Below are 19,726 nucleotides of genomic sequence, written 5' to 3'. Positions count from 1 at the left end.
CTGTGGTTAGGAGAGCTTCAGCAAGATGCTGCCCATTCAGGGGTGCGCTGGGGGAAGTGGGAAGGGAGCAGGCTGTACCATTCATGAAGGCAGATCCTCCTTGCCCACCCACCGACCCTGGGAAAGCCGATTAATAGGGTCTCAGGTCCCGCCATGTTCCGTGCTCCCTTGCACCAGCCCTACTGCTCACATACTTATCACAAACTCTCATTTCTCTCCTCCAACGCTCGCCCGTTTTTACTCTTTCCCTCCTTCCATGCTATCAGCAACCCGAAAGAAGAACAAAACAGTAAAAAGGATGCAGAAAAATCCTCCTGTTTGACTGAAAGAATTGGGTAGAGTGGATGAGACCAAGATGGGATGGGGAGAAGCACAGGGAACTTCCTTTGGCGGCATTGGTCCTGTTCTAGTGTATTACTATTATTCTTCATAGTTCTACGTTGGATGTATGTACGTATCAAAAAAAAAATTCAAAATCGTAAAAATAGAATTTTTTATAATTTTAACAAAATTTTAAAAAGTAACATGAAATCCCACTTGGAGGGGTTAGGGAGGAGTCTTTTGTCACTCTTTTAAGTTTCTGTATCCCATGATGTAATTGTGTCTAAGTCTCTACAATCCAAAGCAACATTAGGAATGGTGTGAATTACACCGTGCTTTGCTTCTCATATCTAGATAATGCCTTGATAATGGCCCAGTGGAGTTTACCCATGGAGCCGGCAGAGCAGGAATGTGTGTAACCAGCTCCTGGTGCTCTGCCCGAAGGCCTAGCCAAGAACCGGGCAGCCCAGGTGGTGCTCAGGCAATGTAATGGGTAACTGTTGAGAAGTTAAAAAGTGCCACTGGGCCATAATGATTACAGTACGGATTTATAACCTCACCATTAACAGCACCTAAGATCACCTGAATTCAAAAGTAGGCCTCACTGATTAGCAGCCATCTTTTGCATTTTTCTAGACATATGTGGAAAGTAAAATTACATCGCTTCCTGTCTTTCTTTAATTCCTTGACGCCCAGTTTTATTTATACTATCTCTGGGACCTGTACATTAACAAGAGTATTTTGATTTCTAAAACTGCCTGTTGGAAAGGACTTATTTCACTTAAACGCCCTTAAAAAGCATTAACACAGCCACCACAGTATTTATCTGATCTTATAATAACTTCTTTGTCTTAAAGCCCATGAACTGTGTGACCCCTTCCCTTTAAAGAAAACCCTAGGAAAAGAAACATCAGAATTATCAGTGGCTGCTCATTAGAACTTGGATCCCATTTTCAGAAACTGCAAAGTTATCGAGGTTTGTCTGTTTAAAATCCAAGATTACTTGTTGCTTTTCTCTGACTGGATTTATTAATTCTCTATAAATTCTTTCTGCCCCACTTGGGTGTAGCAGTGAGCTCATCTATTTACTTGTTATAGCAACAATATAATGAAAACTGAGTCCGGCCTTTAAAATACACCCTCATGGGCCCCGTGCAGTGCACCGTTAACCCTTCCTACTGCTTCTCTCGTGCTCATCAAGATTTCTCCCCCTGTATTCTGGGAGGTGATTTACTTTCCTTCAAAGACATTTTGATGTCTGATTTTATGCCAGAAGGTAGCCTTTTGCTAGCCACGTCTAAATCACGGCCAGGCTCTTTTTTCAAATGAGGAAAAAGTCACAACTGAAAGCTCAGAGGTGGAATGGCGCTCTTGGGTCACTTTCCTTTGACACAGCGTTCGGGCGGCAAACCACTCCATACAAACAGTGCCCCGATTGTCAGGCCTCCAGCATGGCTCCCCTGCTGCTTTCAGGAAGCTCTTTGTGTAGCAAGTGCTAAAGCAATATTTAGCTTTGGAGTGACCAAGCGCCAAAGAGCGGCTAGAAGCGTTTAAACATGAAAGAACATGATGGGAAATGACTTCTGGGTTCTGCAAGTGTTTGAGGTGTTTCTCTGGATGAAGATGAATACAGCTCGGGACAGAGATGGGCACAGCACAGGCATTTTTTTATATCTCATGGACCGAAATGTTCTTTGAGTGAAAACTATAAGAGGCATGAGCATTTTGGTTCTTTTTTTGTCCAAATAAATTCAACAAACCACTAAGCACTAAATCTAGATTTTTATTTATTTATTTATTTATTTATTGCGGTACGCAGGCCTCTCACTGCTGTGGCCTCTCCCATTGTGGAGCACAGGCTCCAGACGCGCAGGCTCAGCAGCCATGGCTCACGGGCCCAGTCGCTCCGTGGCACGTGGGATCTTCCCGGACCGGGGCACGAACCCGCGTCCCCTGCGTTGGCAGGCGGACTCCTGACCACTGTGCCACCAGGGAAGCCCTAAATCTAGATTTTGAATTGGATTTTAGAGAGGTGCCCACAGACAGCCCTAAAGGGATGCGATTATGCAATTATGGAAAGAGGGAAGGGATGAGAATTTCTGCACCCAGAGGCCTATGGGTATCGTCTCCTCCTAAACAGGGACAGGAAAGACGCTGTGACTTAACTGGGAGGCACGGCATGATGGAGGATGGAGCAAACAGCTCACATGGCAGAACCTGGTGCCAGCTCTGAATGGCGCTGAGCCAAGGCTGCGGCAGGGCTGTTGCTTCAAGAGGCATCAGTCCCATCGAGGGTCTCACCCAAGCCGAGAGGGTGAAACCGAGGAAAATGGGCAGAAAACGAGCTCCAGGATGACACACTGTCTTAGCTCTTGGTAACAAAGCAGGGAGGAGAGTTCTTAACGGGGCGCTCCCTGGAAGGGTCCTCATGTACGGGACCAAGTCTGCAAACTCTGCGGCCCCCCGCTCAGTGCCCCCGATCCCCCTCTCCTGTGCTCCTGCCTGCTCCTTGCTCTCTAAGACATGGTTCTATCCTCTAAAGGAGACTGCGATTTCCAGATAGAAAGGTGGACAGGATCCTAAAGGAAGGTAAAAGAAGGATATGCCAAAACATAGGGGTCAACTGAAATTTACATCAACGCCTGAGTGTCTTTTCTTCTTTCCTAAGAATCTTGAGGCCAAGTCGTTTTACTAAACTTTTCAAGTGACTCTGGGAAAGAATCAGATAAGGATGTCTGGGTCATAAAATTTTAGCCAAGACCATTAGGTGATAATCCAACCCTACTCTCCATTTCACAGTTGAGAGGACTAAAGTTCAGAGGTTATTCAGCTCGACGACCACAGGGGTGTGAAGGAGCACCTTGGTGAGCAGGGTCCAGCAGCCCATCAGGGCCCCCCCTTCCAGTGCCATGTTGGCTACACAGTGTTTATAGGCTACACAGTGAGACAGATTAACTTCACAAATAAATACTTCTCTAACTTCACAAATAAATACTCCTAAAGAAAGTCACTTCCTTATTTGAGAAGCAAAACTTGAAATCTGGGTATTTTATGTTTTGGGGGTGTCCCTTCCACACCAGCAAGCCAGTGCTGGGAGATTTGACTGTATCTGGTTAAATGAAGTTATTCGCTTGGAGACATGTGAAGTCGTTTGAAAAGACGGTGTTTCCAATGGCAGAGAAAGCCAACGTAGCGGTACATTGGTACCACGGTCTTTACAGCACCTTGATGACCAGCTCAGGCCTTCTGAGGGTCAGCCTGCCCTGGAGCAAGTGACTGCAGCCGGGTGGCGGGCATCTCCTTGGTCGTTAACTCAGACTCGCTCAGCATGGAGGCTACGCTCTGGATCTGAGGTGGGAGCCTTTGGCATTGCCTTTCATTCTTTCTGACCAACAGGATGCTTTTTAGCACACAGGGTTCTGGTGAGCTGGAATTGCTCATGAAGTGTTTAAATATGCCCTCTTATTTTAGTGCTTGACAACATCAACCATTAGCTGGGACGTATAAGTCATTAGCTTCAGAATCAGACAGACATGGGCTCAAATATCAATCCTGCCTCTTCCTAGAGGTACGTCCCTCAGCAAGTTCACGTCTCAGACCTCAGATTCCTCCCCTGTAAAGTGGAGGCTGTGACGAACACCTAATGAGACCATTGGGAGGATTAGGTGAGATTATGCATGTAACGAACCTAACGTGCAACCAAGCTCAAAGGCCCCTGCGAGTCACCCCACTTTTGATCTAAAATGATTCTTAAAAGAAGTGAGTAGCTTAATAACATGTTGAAACGTGAAAACGCATAACTATTCTGAGAAATAACTGGTTTAAGCACACCATGCTTTAAGAAAAGCAAGTATTATAAAAATTATTCAGATAAATCAGATATGATTATGGCCTTGCTAAGGGATTTGTTTTGGCTTCAAAAATTGATCTACTGTGGGGTCCCTTTAAAGATGGGACTCCTTGGTGCTCTTCACACGTTGCTGGAATCACAGCTTTGAAGGGAGACATACACGTCCCGAGTGAGTCGCACCTGCGCCCCTTAGACAGGAGCAGGGTGCCTCTCTGGATGGGGACCTGGACAACGAGGCTCACGGCACAGCTATTTAAGAAGGCGCCCAGGGACTTCCCTGGTGGCGCAGTGGTTAAGAATCTGCCTGCCAATGCAGGGGACACGGGTTCAATCCCTAGTCCGGGAAGATCCCACATGCCGCGGAGCAACTAAGCCTGTGCACCACAACTACTGAGCCTGCGCTCTAGAGCCCGTGAGCCACAACTACTGAGCCCACATGCCACAACTACTGAAGCCCACATGCCTCAAGCCTGTGCTCTGCAACAAGAGAAGCCACTGCAATGAGAAGCCTGCACACCGCAATGAAGAGCAGCCCCCGCTCGCCGCAACTAGAGAAAGCCCGCGCATCGATGAAGACCCAATGCAGCCAAAAATAAATAAATAAATTTATTTAAAAAAAAAGAAGGCGCCCAGCTCTGCATTTTGCACAAGGGACTCAGACAAGTCTGCTTTTAAAAACGTGTTCAACCAACAGTAAGTCTCAGTTTTACTGTCAAATCACCAAAATTCTGTATTCTTTTCTCTCCCTCACAAATAGAGCATTATCTACTGAGCCAGCCAACATACTATGTATGATGCTGACCTAGTCTCTCTGATAAGCACAGTCACTTAGCATGAAATCATTCAGGAAGGAAGGAAGATTACCTCTGTTCGCTTCATCGTGAGTTTTGTAAGAAGTTACTAAATCGTTCCTAGAAATATGCATTATCTATGAGCTTTATAAGCCATTGCCACCAAGTTTGAAGGCCTTGGCATTGACCAAACAAAAAAGACCTTTGTTCATTTCTAAGGAGGTGTTACGGTTTGCTCATTCCACTGGCGTGGGTGACTTAACTGGGAAGAGATACTTTTCCTTTTTAAGGTGAGGTCATAGAGCCCTTGAAATGTTCAAGGACCTCGAATTTTGTGTAAGATTTAAATTTTATCTCGACTCTTGAGGGTGGAGATTTTAGGTGAACAATCACTTCTCGGCATACACTAAAGAGCCATGGTATAGAGGAAAAAAATTCATTTAAATCAGGATTATCTTTATATAGGAATGCATAATTCTGGAACAGGGTCATATTTTATTGAGTTTATAAGCGAAGAAACTGGAGGTACCCTCTGCTCTGTCAAACTCTGATTCTCCCCAGTATTTTTGAGGGTGTGTATGATTTTGTGTGTGTGTGTGTGTGTGTGTGTGTGTAGGAAGGGAACAAAGGAATGTGAGGTGCAGTCAGACTTTATCTTCTCTGGGAGCTTTCATTTCCTCCTAATCTATTTTTACTTGTTGGTAGACAACTCATACTGCTAATATACAGCAGTTGGTTTGCTTGTGTGAGTGTTGTCCTGGGCAACCAGATTTCACAATGCTTCACATCCCAATAAGGGAAGTCCTCAGTTCCCTAACCAATGGCTTTGGGTGTGTGTGTGCCCACATGTGTGTGTAATTTATGATGACTCAGTGTCTAAGAAGGCACAAACATGGTAGCATAAACTATTTATGGTTCTTATATTACCTTTCAAGGAATGGGCCTGGAAGACCTGGTTAAAATCTTTGAATCATTTCCTGCCAATATTTGGCTATGTCTCACCTTGGAAGGTAGGAAATGGTCTTTAAAGATGATGTCATGGGGTTTAGATAAATCTTACTTGAGTTTACTGAGTGCCACCCCCAAAGCAGTACTTGCCCAGTCCATCATACACACTATAAATGTGGGCCATTAAAGTTTTAATAAGCCTGTGTGTTCCCTTGAGATTAAGTGAAATTACAACATATTTTGGGACCACAGAGGCAGGAGAAACTGTTGGGGTGCAGAGAAAGCTTCACAGAGGAGATGAACATTGAAATGGGTTTTAAAGTATGAATAGGAGTTCACAGGTAGCACAGATGAGGAAAGGCAGTAGATACATAATAGCATAGGTAAAGGAAGCACTGTTCCTCAGTGGGAAAAGTGTGGTTCTCCTTTTTAGATGACTATAGACGTGTTAACTAATCTCGTTGTCTAAATTTGGCAAAATGCATAAAAGTTAGGCCCTCAGAAAAGTTGAATGTGACATCATGCTTTGGATGCTCATTTGTTGTGAACAGAGAGTTAACATTTCAGAAAACAGATGGTGACACTCTCCAAGACCCTTCTGGGGGAAAATGACCATGTAAAATCTGACATATGTCATAACAGACTAATGAGCTGGACATGGGATTTGACTCGTGTGTGATGGTGAAAGGGTGATAAGATCAGAACCACTTTTCAGCTTATTTAAAGGTCAACTCAAATTAAATGCTTCGTTTCTCACTTCCTCCTGTGCATTCAATTTACTCATTGGCTGTTATCTGTGTGCTGATGGTTTACTATGAGCTTGGCCTACAGCAGTAAAGAGACAGCCATGGCCTCTGCCTGCCTTAATGGAATTCATAATTTAGCCCTAAACTGATCTTCAGAAGGATGCAAAGCAAATCTCATTCCACCAGTTAGAATAAAAGCGACATGTCCAAAGAATAATCAGAGAAACACACATAATTCCCTGTGAAGATCAGGCACAAAATGGATGAAGTCAGGTGGCAGGTTTTGATCTTTGAAGTAGAGAAATTAAGCTCTTTTAGACCTTTGTAGACCTTCTGCTTTTGAAGTTTGGGTCTAAATCGCCCTCTCCAAACCACAGTCCCATATTAACTACAATTTTGCCTTTAAAAAATCGAGGACACTTCTTGAAAATATAATTCAGCTTTTCAAATTATTGCACTATGAGTAACTCATTTAATTTAGAAATGCCTGTGAACTCTTGGCAATCACAGGCATATTTAGAAGTCTTTGCAAAGAGAGAAAAGTCTAAACTACAAATTGTTTTCACATGTAATGAAATAGTTATGACATCTAAATGTAACAATTAATGAGGTTGACATTGTGTTGTTTCCTGCATGTTTGTCTAAATGTTTATTCATTTCTATTTTGCAGTTTTTGTGTTTCATAGTTCGGAGCCAAGACTTTTTATTCAGTGCTCCAACGTTCTCGTAGACCTCTGGCAGTCTGCCCACAATGCCTAATGGATAAAACGGCCCTGCACACAAAACCCAGAGTGAAAAAGACCAATGAAATTAAGTCAAGGTGTCAGTGTATATGGTTTCCAGATAACTTTGAGAGTTCTTTCCACCCTGTACAAAATTTCTGGAGAACCAAAGAGAGAGCTACACACTCAAAGAGAACAGCATATATGTTAGCAATAAAGTAGTTGCATATTCAGTGCAGAGTATGAAACACAAACAGGGCTGATCAGTTCAAAATAAACTCTGAGAAAGGAAAGAAAATCAAAGCAAGGGGCACTAATTATTTTAAGCCCCTGCTTTGCGAAACTCTGTGCCAGGTCCTTTCTATACAGTGTTTCATTGAATTCTCACAGCAACCCTAGGAGATAGTTATGATTCTTCCCATTTGACAGATGAGGAAACTGAAGTCTAAAGAAGTTCAGTAACTTGCCAAGGGATTAACAGCTACCAAAGAAACAGAACCAGGAGTTGACCTCACCCCACAGCCCAGGCGCTTTTCACAATCCTCATGCTGTCTTCTTCTTTCAGGAAAGGGTGGAGATTATATGATTTTCTTTCTCTCTGTAATCACTGATTTAATAAGTGATGAATCTCATTTTACGTGGTTGGGATGCAAGAAGGTGGGTGGGGGCTGGAGTTTCCCAGACAGCAAAGTAGGAGTGATACAAGGCAGAATTCACTGTCTTTTTTTTTCCTATGTGATTCATCAGTAGAAAAAACTGTGGTGGATAAAACTTCTGAAGCCCACAGTCTGTAGCAACATCAAGGGAATCTTTAACTGTGGAAAGTCCCGAATCATAGACTGGAACATATCCAACCCCCTTCATGGCCCTGTAACAATGCTTCTCAAAGTGCAGTCCTGGACCACCTCCCCCAGAACTATCCCAGGAGCTTACTAAAATGCAGATTCCCAGGCCTAGGGCTAGAATCTGGGGGAGGCCTGGGAATCTGCATCTCAACTCATCTTCTCTAGCTCTCTGGGTGATTCTTATGTTCCCTAAAATTTTAGAACCACACTTTAGTAATGGTTCTCTCTTTCTCTCCTTTAATAGCTTTTAAGGACTATGACGTAAGCTACCAGGAATGTCCAGTTCTGGGTTCACCATCATTTTACAGATGGGAAATTAAAAGAGGAAAACGGGTATGGGGCTATTTAGTAAGTCAGCAAAATGACTACAATGAGAACTCAAAACAAACCCTGCCGGATCCCCCCTGTACTGAGATTAACTCTTGGAGCCTTGGCTTACGTCATGAGTGTGATTCTCACCCATTGAGCAGGTCTTGAGTCAGAAACGTCCCCGAGGGAGATGTTGATGGAAGTTTTGAAAGCAGCTGTTTTTACTCAGAAGGTTAAAATCACCTGTTAGCAGCCAAGCCTTCTCCACTACAAAGGAAGGAAGGAAGGAAGGAAGGAGGGAAGAAAGAAAGGGGGAGAGAGAAAGAAAGCAAAAAAAGGGGGTGGGGGAGAGAGAGAAAAGAAGGAAGGAAGGAAGAGAGGGAGAGGAAAGGAAAGAAGAGGGCGCACCCACTCCCATGGGGTGTGAGCCAATGGTCCAGTGGACAGGATGGAGGCTGCAGCCTGAGAACCAGTGGCGCTAAGGTGACTCAGGGTGAGGTCAGGTGTCCTAGAGAACACGGTGTTTGGCAGAGAAGAGCCAGGACCATCCCCTCCCGCCTCACCACGTTACCTCCTCAGACCCCGACTGCTCGAAGCGCAGCACTCGGGGCACTGCCCACCCCTGAGCTCTGGTCAAGCCTCCCCAAGGTCTGTGGCATCCCCTGGAAGGGCTGGCAGAGCGCCTTTCCGGAAGCTGGCTTCCCCCTACAGGAACCACCTACCTCTTGCTAAACGTAAAACCTTCCACTGATTTCAGAATTAAAAACAAAAACAAAAACACTGAGTTCAAGTGCCCGATGGTAACCCCGGCACTCCAACCTCCATCCAAGGAAAGGAGTGTCAAACTCTCTCCCCTCTAAATGGATCAAGGGTCCAGGAACGAACCTGAAGTACAGTTACAGCAAATGACCTGGGAAGAAGACCGAAGTTGTAGACTTTTCAGACTTGGAACTAAAAAGGTAGACTCTAAAAAGAAAAACATGTCACCTTCCTGCCAAAATAAACTGTGATGAAAGCTCAGACCCCACCACCTTTCAGCCAAGCATTTCCGGTGCTGGCCCCCCTGTCTGCCTCACACCAGCTCTGATGAGGGAGGGCTATTTTTAAGATGCACACAACCAGGGCTAAGAATAAGAGGTTATTTATTTATAGTCACACCTTTCAACTGTTCTTTTTCCCTCTGGAGATAGAGGCCTGGTTTGACTCTCCTTTTGAATCTAAAATCCCTGGGGTAAGAAGGACTTTGAAAGGTCACGGGCGCAGTCTATGACCCCCAGACAGGGATCACTGTCCCAGGCAATACAAGTCGGAAAACTGTTAACTTCTTGAGGAATTCCTCCTAATGTTTATACACTCAGCTTATGTAACACCTGTGCTCCTGAGCAGTGTTTTGTAAAACACACGTTTTGTATAAAATTTGATTTGAAAATACATTCGTGGCTTTGTTATTTAAGGAGTCCAACAGTAAATCAGCCCCTCCTTTATTTTTTCCAACAGAGGATTCCATGATCATGTAAATAGATAGTCTATAATCTACTTGGGATTGTAAATTCAAACACTGCATTAGGTTTTCGCAAGGCAGGGCACATGTATACGTCATGTTCTAAGCATCAACAGTTCTTTCTGGCGTCCAACTGCAATGCAACTTTCCTCTTGTGATTCAGGGATCTTTTCTTATTCTGTTAAATTAGTCCCTTCTTAATACCAAACCTCACTGGACCCATTGTAGGCCCTTGGAATTTGCCAGCAAACTGAAGAGAAAAGCCTTCCCCTGCAAGGCTCCCAGGAGCATCACCTTTGTGTTGGCTATTACCCTCCACAAGTTCACTGGTATTATTTTCTTCACAGCACAATTCCCCACCTGACATTCAGTGTCTGCTTATGTCTCCTTACTACAGCGTAAGTATCATGGAGGCTAGATTCACTCTCGAATTCATCACTGTATCACAAGCATTGAAAATATACTAGATGCTTGAAATTAAATCGATTTTCTACTTATCTCAAATTGTTACGGCATTTGGAATTATATAGAGTGCTGAAGAGGGCCTTCCTTTTTTTTTTTTTAAACATGATGCCTTCCTAAATACTCTAGCCCCACTATTTTCACCCACCACCTCAGGTATTATTATAGGAATGACTCGAAAGACAAGAGGATGGCTCTTTTCTAAATTCACTAGTCTATGTGTTTTAAATGAGTCAACCTTGAAGCTGACAACTCTCCAGAACAAGTTGGTTGGCAAAATGTGGTGCTTGTGCTTGGGCAAAATGTGGTGCCTTGTACCACTCAAGGGAGAAAGAGAAAAGACTGGAAACTGAGTGCAGAGTCCAGGTCTAGAAGCAGGTCTATCAGAAATTTGGAGAGAGACACTTGATGATGCACCTCGACCTGGCATGGCTCAGGAACTCATAATGGCGATGGATCAACAGTACCTGGCACAGGGTGGCCGTTCAAGAAGGTTTTGCTGACCAATGAATGGAAAAATAATACCCAAGTGAGGGCATTTAGATATTCTTACTTCTTGGAAGATATACTTACTACTTTGATGTACTTCTTGGAAGCTTCAAGTTCTTATTTTAGGAGTGTGAACACACACACACACACACACACACACTTTGAGCACAGTGGAAAAAATTAAGAACAAAAATCCAGTCTGTCGTTCACTCACCTTTTTACTTAAGTGGGGACCATTAGCCCCTGCAATGCCTCTCTGCACTGATGGTGGGACTTGATACACATCTTGTTCCTGGGTACCATGGCCAGTGGGTACTTGGTAAATTCCCTGATTTTGGTAGGAAGGTGGCACTTGGTAGATGGTGTCTCGAGGGGCGCCCTGGGGGGTTGGCATTTGATAGAGCTTCTGTTGGCCAAAGGGCTGGTGCATCAGTCCAGAAGTAGGCGGGTCCTGACTGGAGGAGGTCTCCTGCACGGGGCCAATCAGAAGCTTCACCCGGTTGCCCGGGACAATGCCTTGCCGACCGTGTAAAGAGCAGAGCCACCATCCTTCCAGTCCTCCTGTGTTCTGCTCTATGACAGTCAGGATGTCTCCCTTGCGAAAGGCCAGCTCCTCAGCACACTCTGGGACGTTGTCGTATAAGGCCCTTGCCATAAGATTCTAGGAAGGAAAGAACAGAGGGAACCCATATTAGAAGAGCAGCTCAGTCCCTTTAACACCTAAAGCCCATGCTCTTATGGAGAGGCACACTTCCTGGAGAGAAGAGAAGAATCTGAACAATAGGCTGTAAGGAGAAAAACAGATGGTGCAGACAGAAGACAGATCCATACATACTGTGTCTGCCACCAATGACATCAGACCGCCTCCTTGGAAAAGCTCAGAATGCCAGAGTGCTTTCTTCCAGCAGTACATGCTGTGCCCAGGGAGTTATGAGTAGCATGGCTAAGGGTTAGAGAACGGTTCATTCTACAAAACATTTCTCTTCCTTTCTTAAACCCAGTCAAAGGAATAAAATATTCCAAGATATTCAGATGTACTACAACAAACATCTCTTATTTTGTTAATATATTGGAGGTAAAATGAGTCAAAGAAAATCCCCAATAACAAGCAGCACAAATGGCATTGATATTCAGTGTTAAAATGGAAACAGAGGTACACTGATCTCTGACTTGGCAGGGCTTAAAAATTCTTATTCTCAGTTGATCAAGAGGTCCTTGGATACGTGGAGAATCCACAAGCAAGCGATCTTTCCATGCTAAGCCAGCATGGAGTGTAGTGTGATGGTGAGCCTACATCTCCAGATTTGATCATGGGGAGCTACAAAGAAGTTACCCCACGTAGGTAGATAGATACCATCTCTTCCTCTTTGGTCTTTTATTCCTACCTTTCCTGAGGGCCCCTCCTCACCCTGCCACTTTATTTCCTACTTCTTGAATCTAACCATTCACATCGGGAAGGCTCTGCTTTCCCCTTTCATGGGCCCCAAACACTTTCTCTCTTTGTGTGAAGGCCTGTCTGGCACTTTCAGTACTAAGCAGACAGCCAAAGTAGGCATTCAGCAGAGAGCGGGCAGGCAGTACATGCTGACATTCTTGGAAGCCTTTCAAAGGCTCCAAAGATTTCATTTCTTGGCATCAGTCACGTTTCGCAGCACGATGGCAGCCATCACCCCATGCCTGCTCCTTCCCAGCACACAGAGGAGTCGGGGAATGTTGTAAATTCATAGCAAGCCGTCAGAAAACTCAAAGCGATCTCTCTAGTGCTTCGCTAGAAAGTTGGGACGCACTAGGTGTCACTGTGATGATGACCACTTGTGGGGAAAAGACCGCTGATTGGTCGGAGTGTGTTGTGACTACACATTCGTGGCACTTGGGGCTGTTGTTGTTTGGACTTCTGCCCCCTGTTTTCTTCTCTAAAAATGTGGATTCGATCTTTCAGCTTCGTGCTTTTCATTCCTTTATCACTGACATCCGTTAATCATCTCCCCCTGTACTCCGGCCCGTAACCGCGGGTCTTGCACCGTGGGCTGGTTCTCTGCTGTGGAGGCGCTGTGCCATGGGAGGGTCTGCCCCTAGTCCGCAGCTGGGGGGCTCCTAATTTCACTGTTAACCTCAGTCCTCTTAGTCAGTGAGGAAAGGAGACAAAGCCCTAGAGCTCAGTGCCCAGGAAGCCTGGTGATGCTCTTTAAGAATAAGGTTGCAGGGCTTCCCTGGTGGTGCAGTGGTTGAGAGTCCGCCTGCCGATGCGGGGGACGTGGGTTCGTGCCCCGGTCCAGGAAGATCCCACATGCCGCTGAGCGGCTGGGCCTGTGAGCCATGGCCGCTGAGCCTGCGCGTCCGGAGCCTGTGCTCGGCAGCGGGAGAGGCCACAACAGTGAGAGGCCCGTGTACCGCAAAAAAAAAAAAAAAAAAAAAAAAAAAAAGAACAAGGCTGCGGTCCTTGTTCTTGACAGTTTTCTGATCCAGGAAGTCTATGATGTGGACGGGTGAGCAGTAAGGGAAGCTAAAGGGATACTGAGGGCTTTGTGTTCCAGGTGAACGTTTTACTTAGTATCTATATTCTAGGAAGCTTTGTGTTCCTTCTAACAAGTAAAAGTCCACATACTGAAAGATAAAACCATACAGCACTGTATCCTGGTTTGAGGAACCATTTAAGGATGTGTCCTAATCCTAAAATCTCTTGTTTCTCTTCTTCCATCGTTTGGGTGTCCCGTTATTGAAAGAAAAGTCATTGAGTTGAAGAAGACAAGATGCTGGTCCTTTGTACCTAAATGATCAGAAGGAAATTACTGCACCCAAGTTGTACTGTGATGATAGAGCGGGAGGTGAGCTGACGGCTCTGGTCTCCACCCCTTTCTCTGGGGCCCATTCAACAACTGGGAATGGCTGGCTAGGAGGCCCTGTGGTGAAATCATAAGTGATAGGGGTGGGACCAGTCCTATGGGAGCCGAGGGTGGAGAGCTGTGCGATTATATTGGCTACCAAGAAGGGAAAGAAAAGAAACAGAAAACAGTAGAAGGTGAAGGACCACAGACCTCAGCAGCATACATGAACTCCAGGCATTCGGAGTTGGGTCACGTCCACAGAGCTCCATCAAGCAGTGAACTAGAGCCCCAGACCATGCCCGACTCGAGGCAGATAGAAATCCCTGTACGAAGGCTGTTCTGGATGTTCTTTGTCTCCTGTTCCAGTGACCTTCCCACCACCAGCTAAGCAGCACACTGTTTCTAGACAGGCCTGCAGAGCTGCTTCTCCAGGAAAACCTGGAGAGCCTCTTGTGGATGCACAAGATGATCACAAGGTGATTTCTGACTAGCTGTCCTCCCCCCCACTCCCAGAGATTGGGATTCAGAGAGCTTGGCATGGCTGCTAGTGGAAGCACCCGGTGCCAGCTTGACACCTCACATGCTGAGAGTTATTCTCAGCCTCGGGTGAATGGGAATAAGTTATTTAATAGCTGTGCCAGCTACAGGGAGCCAGTGTCTACAGCCAGCCACTCTCCCACACAGGAGGTTACGGCTCCTGAGACCTTCAGAGAACACCTGGACCTGACCTCCCTGTTTTACAGATGAGGAAACAGAGCTGGGGTGGGGGGCGGTTTATCATCTGCCCAAGGCCACACCAGTGGAGTCAGAGATGGGAAGAGAACTGTGGTCTCTTGGCTCAGTTCTCTTTCCAGGACTCTAAGCCACCTTAGCTCTACTACACAATGTCCTCCTAACTGGGCTCTGTTCCATTTTACAGTAAAGCTCTGAAGGTGACAATTCTTTTTGTCATGTCTATGGAATAAATCAGTTCCTGGGGTTTGGGGTCCTGGCTGTGTGACTTGGGCAGGTTACTTCTCCCCTTGGCACCTTAACTTCCTCATTTGTAAAATGAGAATGAGGATAACATACCTATGCCATGGGTTTGCAGTGAGGATTCAGTGAGTTAATTCAAGTCAAGTACTTTAACATCGCGGAAGACTCGGGAAGATATGACTATTTATTTAATGTGCTGATGGCGCTTTGATCTTAAGCTTCCTAGCAGATTACCTCCACAGTTCTCAATCAAAGGTTGGTTCTATTCTAATGTTGTTATTATCTATATTTTTATACACATCTGATATTTCTCTTGCTCGTAATTACACTTCAGGAGAACTGTATCTTGAAGCAGTACTTCTCTGAATTAATAATGAGTTCTGGTCACTGCAACCTCTGGTTGAGTATTTGCCTATAAACAACAATAATGAAACTATTGGTTGCACTCAAGAGACATTCTGAGACAAAATAATAATAATAATATATTACTAATATAATTAATAATATTACTATATATTATATTAATATAATTAAGCAATTAATATAATATATAATACTAATCGAATTATTATATAATTAATTATATTAATATAATGATATATTATTATATTAATATTATCACAATATTATTAGTATTATATCATTATAACATTATTAATATTATATTATTATTATCATTACTGGACAAATTATGGATACATCTCATTAGATTCCAGAAGCGTACAATCCATCAGAAAGTACGGACTAACACGGATAAAGAGCTTGGCTTTTGAAAATACTTGGTGCATTGAGGCAAGAGTTCCGTAAGGAGATAACAGCAAAGTTAACTTCAGCCAGAACACAAACCCTCTCGTTCAGAAGTGCACAGGCAGATCAAGAGTTAATTTCTAGGGCTAGGACAAGGTGGAGGGACCCTTTCCTCCAGGGCAGAGATGTGATTCCTTAAGGCCACAAAGTCAGAAGGTGATTATCTGAATATCTTACAAAAACCCAGGAGAGGCAGTTGGTCTATTCAAGACCTACTCCTTCTCCCACCCTCCCTGGGATATTTATCTCCAGGGCAGGAAAGGTCAACCCAGAAACACATCAAGGCAAGATAAGAGAGCTATGTAATCCTATATCCAGCTGGATGGTTAGCCTCCGGAGGCTGGCAGTTAGAAATGCAGCTAGAGCTTGGCAAAGCACCAAAACAGTTGGGTCACAGAACTTGAAAGCCAGAGGCCCTTCAAACAATTACAGTTCAACTCGTTCACTTTACAAATGAAAAAATGAGGCCCAAGAAGTTAATGATTTGCCAAGTCAGCTGGCTAGAAGGTCACAGAGCTAAGAACACGGGCCCCTTGTCTCCAGCTCCAGAATTAGGACGGTACTGAATAAAGTCAGAGGCATGTGCTACAAAAGCTGTGGTTCTAATTAGGATGGGAAATCCGCATTTAGAGTGGCAAATCCTATTTGAGGGATCCTAATTGTAGCAGCCTCTAGCATTGACCCCACCCCGATCTTTGAGAAGAAACTGTCCTTGGCTTCCATGATTCCACGTCCCCGGTCCTCCCTCTTCCCTTGTTCTCATGACCACTCATCTTTCTCCTCCTTCACAGACTAATTTCTTTTCCCGTCCCTTTAGCAATCATGTTCCAAAGGGATCTCACGTCTCGATGAGTTTGCTCTCTACAGGACATCTCATCCATGCCGATGGCATCTAAACACACAGGTAACACTCAGATCCACAGCTCCAGCCTCGCTATCTCCTCTGCTCTCCAGTCCCAATTTCCAGTTGTCCAATGAGTATCTTCACTTCTCACTCAACAAGTGCAAAATCCCTTTCTCCTGATCTCTCTCAGTTAACAGCACGCATAAGGCCGCCCAAGGCCGCCTCAGAGGTCTGCTGAGTCACTTCACAACCTGAACCTCGGTCAGCTGGGACCTGGCTTTTCTTCCTCACTGCCACTCCTCGCTCAGGTCCTCAGCAACTTTTTGGGGGGTGGGGCGGGGAGGGGGGAAGGTATGACCATTGCTACCCAACTGATTTTCCCGCGTTCAACCTCTTCCCACCTCCAAACTCATCTTCCACATCACCAGAAGAGTTCTCTTCCCAAAATCTATCTCATTGTTTTCCTTCCTAGTTCTCTGTGATAGTATTTCTTAGAGTACGACTTGTACCGTCCCATTCAAGACTGGGAACTCCTTAAGTTCAGGGAAGCTGTTCTTTCTTTGGCATTTTCAGAACCAGTGTGTGAAACAAAATACACACTCGTTAAGTGTTTGCTAAATTGAAATGGATTCTGGACCCTGATTTCCTGGTTCTCTACAGAGAGGGTGAAATGGTTTTCTAGAGATGTCAGCAAGATATTCGGTTGAAATTTTCAAATGGACATGGGAAGATGAACTAACAGAACCAGAAAGATCAATGGCACATCCAAGTCACCTAAGTCTCACGGCCAGAGAACGTGGGAGACGGCGAGCAGGAAAGAGCCCGTCCCTCCCTGTTAAAACAGGATGATGACGTAGATCGGGAGCCTGAATCTAGTGCCACAACCACTGAGCAAACAGGAAGGCCAAGAGGAGCCAGCCATCCCTGTCTGATTAAATACAATGGTCTCTGTAAGAGCCTTTTCTCCCTTTAGTGTAGCAACCTACATCTGGCGGTAGATGACCGAGCACCATTCATGCTTTGCCAGAACGTTCGGGTTCTGCGGTTCCTGGTTCCCAGGCCCAAGGACTGGGAAGAAAATGCTGTGCAGTATTACAGCAAGTAAAGAGAGCTCCAGGTCACATGATCATTTCCACACCACCCTGCTCTTCCCTGCCCTTTTTTTCCCCCACTACTATCAAAATGTCAAGAAAGCTTATTACTCCTATTGCCAGGGAAACTATCTGCTATTCCAAATAGAGAGAGGTGTGTGACATAATTTCCATGACCATTCATGCTGCTGTTTGAAGAAAAATGAGACACAATGCCTGGTGTGTCACCACCCCTCCCCCCCGGACTGATAGCATCATCAATGGCCCAGCTTCCTCTTATTATTGTACTTCATTCTATATTTATCATGCAGGAGCTCCTGCCAAGCCTCAGGGCTGCCACATTCTCAACAATGTGGCTTTCCTGTACCCAACCCCCCAAACTTTAGCCCTGGACTCTGGCAGGGACACACACGCACACACACACAGTAAAGAAGGAAATGGCCATTGTCAAGAAAATCGGTCCCAAAGGAAGTGACTGAGGGATGAGCATCAGCAAGGTCAGTCTCAGGACACACTGGAGAAGAGAAAGAAAGGATCCTGTGTTTTTATGTTTGTCTGCCGATAAAAATCAGCTTAGGTCTTTTCCATTATAGTTTATTACAAGATTTTGAATATAGTGTCTTGTAATAAACTATAATGGAAAAGAATTGAAAAAAAGAATATAGATATATACATATATATATATGTATGACCAAATCACTTTGCTGTACATCTGAAACTAACACAATATTGCAAATCAACTCTACTTCAATTAAAAAAAAATCAGCTTCAGTCTGAGGGCCATCCAACCCCTTTGGCTTCCTCCTACCCTCATCTTTAGGATACAGGGGGATGCGGGATTTCCCCAGAGAAGGACACAGCCATAGTCAGAAAACATGGATATCTACAAGTGTCTGGATTTTGATTCTTGGAATACTTGGTTTACACTGGATATCTGGAATGTTGAATTTTTTTAAGAGTTGAATCCTCTGGAGACTGTTAAGTAGTAGACACTAGGTTTTTAGGTTTAGGAGTTAGAAGATATGATGCAGAGCACATCCAAGTTTTTTCTCAGCAATATTTGTCCGTTGCAACCTGACACACTTTTCATTATGTGATCTGCACTAGCCACAGAAAGGCAGTGTGACATCCTGTGAGGTTCCTAGTCATACTTCCTGACCCCTGGGGAGGTGTGTCCAACACATGCCACCAAAGAGCCCTTTAGCACCTGGACCACATTTCAGCCAATGATTTTCATTTTCTGGAAAGTGCTTCTAAACCCCTATGGTAGTGACAAAGCTTACATGAGTATCTTGGACTCTCTAAGTATTCACGTCACTTACTTTGCCCCAAGTCCTCACATCCTCTAAGATGGTCCAGCTTTGTGAACACTAGCCATAGCATCCTCTTTGTGTGCGTGTACACATGTATGTGTGACTTCACAGCCAACTACTATTACTTCTTGGCCATTTGTGGAGGATGGCTTTGATTGCTAACATGTGAGAAAAATAAATTAGCTTTTCCTCACAACTCTGTTGATCATAAATAATACATATGTCTTTAAGAACTCAATTCTCCACTCTTCTGTGGTCTTTGGGGTTTTCTTGAGTAACTCCTGAGGGTCTGAAAGAAGGTGGGTGAACACCTAGGTTTCTGTGGGTACTTAGAAACAGAAGTCACCCATGGCTTGACCAGACCGACTAGGCTAGAATATTAGACTATGAAGGGATCCCAGAGATCACTCTCGCCCAGTCTTCTTGTTCTACTGCCCAGAGGGTCTCTTATTATATCAGCAGCAGAGCCAGAACTAGCATCTGGTTCCCTTCTTTTTTTTTTTTTTTTTTTTTTTTGCGGTACGCGGGCCTCTCACCATTGTGGCCTCTCCCGTTGCGGAGCACAGGCTCCGGACTCACAGGCCCAGCGGCCATGGCTCACAGGCCCAGCCGCTCCGCGGCATGTGGGATCTTCCCGGACCGGGGCACGAACCCGTGTCCCCTGCATCGGCAGGCGGGCTCTCAACCACTGCGCCACCAGGGAAGCCCTGGTTCCCTTCTTAATCTAGGATTGTTTTCCACTGGACTAGGGTATGCTTCCTGAGAACCTTCTCCATCTTAGAATTTAGTAATGCTGCTATTAAGCCTCAGAATTTATAAGCATTTGTCCCAGGTTGCCTGGTTTTGATAGATTTAAGCACAGCGTATTGGCAAAAGATCAAAAACAC

General features: G+C 44.8%; 1 protein-coding gene across 2 annotated transcripts in view; it reads right to left on the bottom strand.

Moving 5' to 3' along the window:
• The window catches only part of NEDD9 (neural precursor cell expressed, developmentally down-regulated 9), a 297,774-nt gene that overhangs the window by 16,028 nt on the left and 262,020 nt on the right, over positions 1-19,726 (bottom strand). For both annotated transcript variants that reach the window (XM_082638858.1, XM_082638857.1), the window contains one exon: positions 11,199-11,645. In XM_082638858.1, the coding sequence (XP_082494984.1) occupies positions 11,199-11,645 (447 nt within the window). The remainder of the gene's footprint in view (positions 1-11,198; positions 11,646-19,726) is intronic.

This window comes from Mesoplodon mirus (genome assembly GCF_964341445.2).
Source record: "Mesoplodon mirus genome assembly, chromosome: 12".
NCBI classification, from domain to species: Eukaryota; Metazoa; Chordata; class Mammalia; order Artiodactyla; family Ziphiidae; genus Mesoplodon; species Mesoplodon mirus.
Note: the sequence above shows the minus strand (reverse complement) of the source record. Positions and strands in the feature narration are given on the sequence as shown.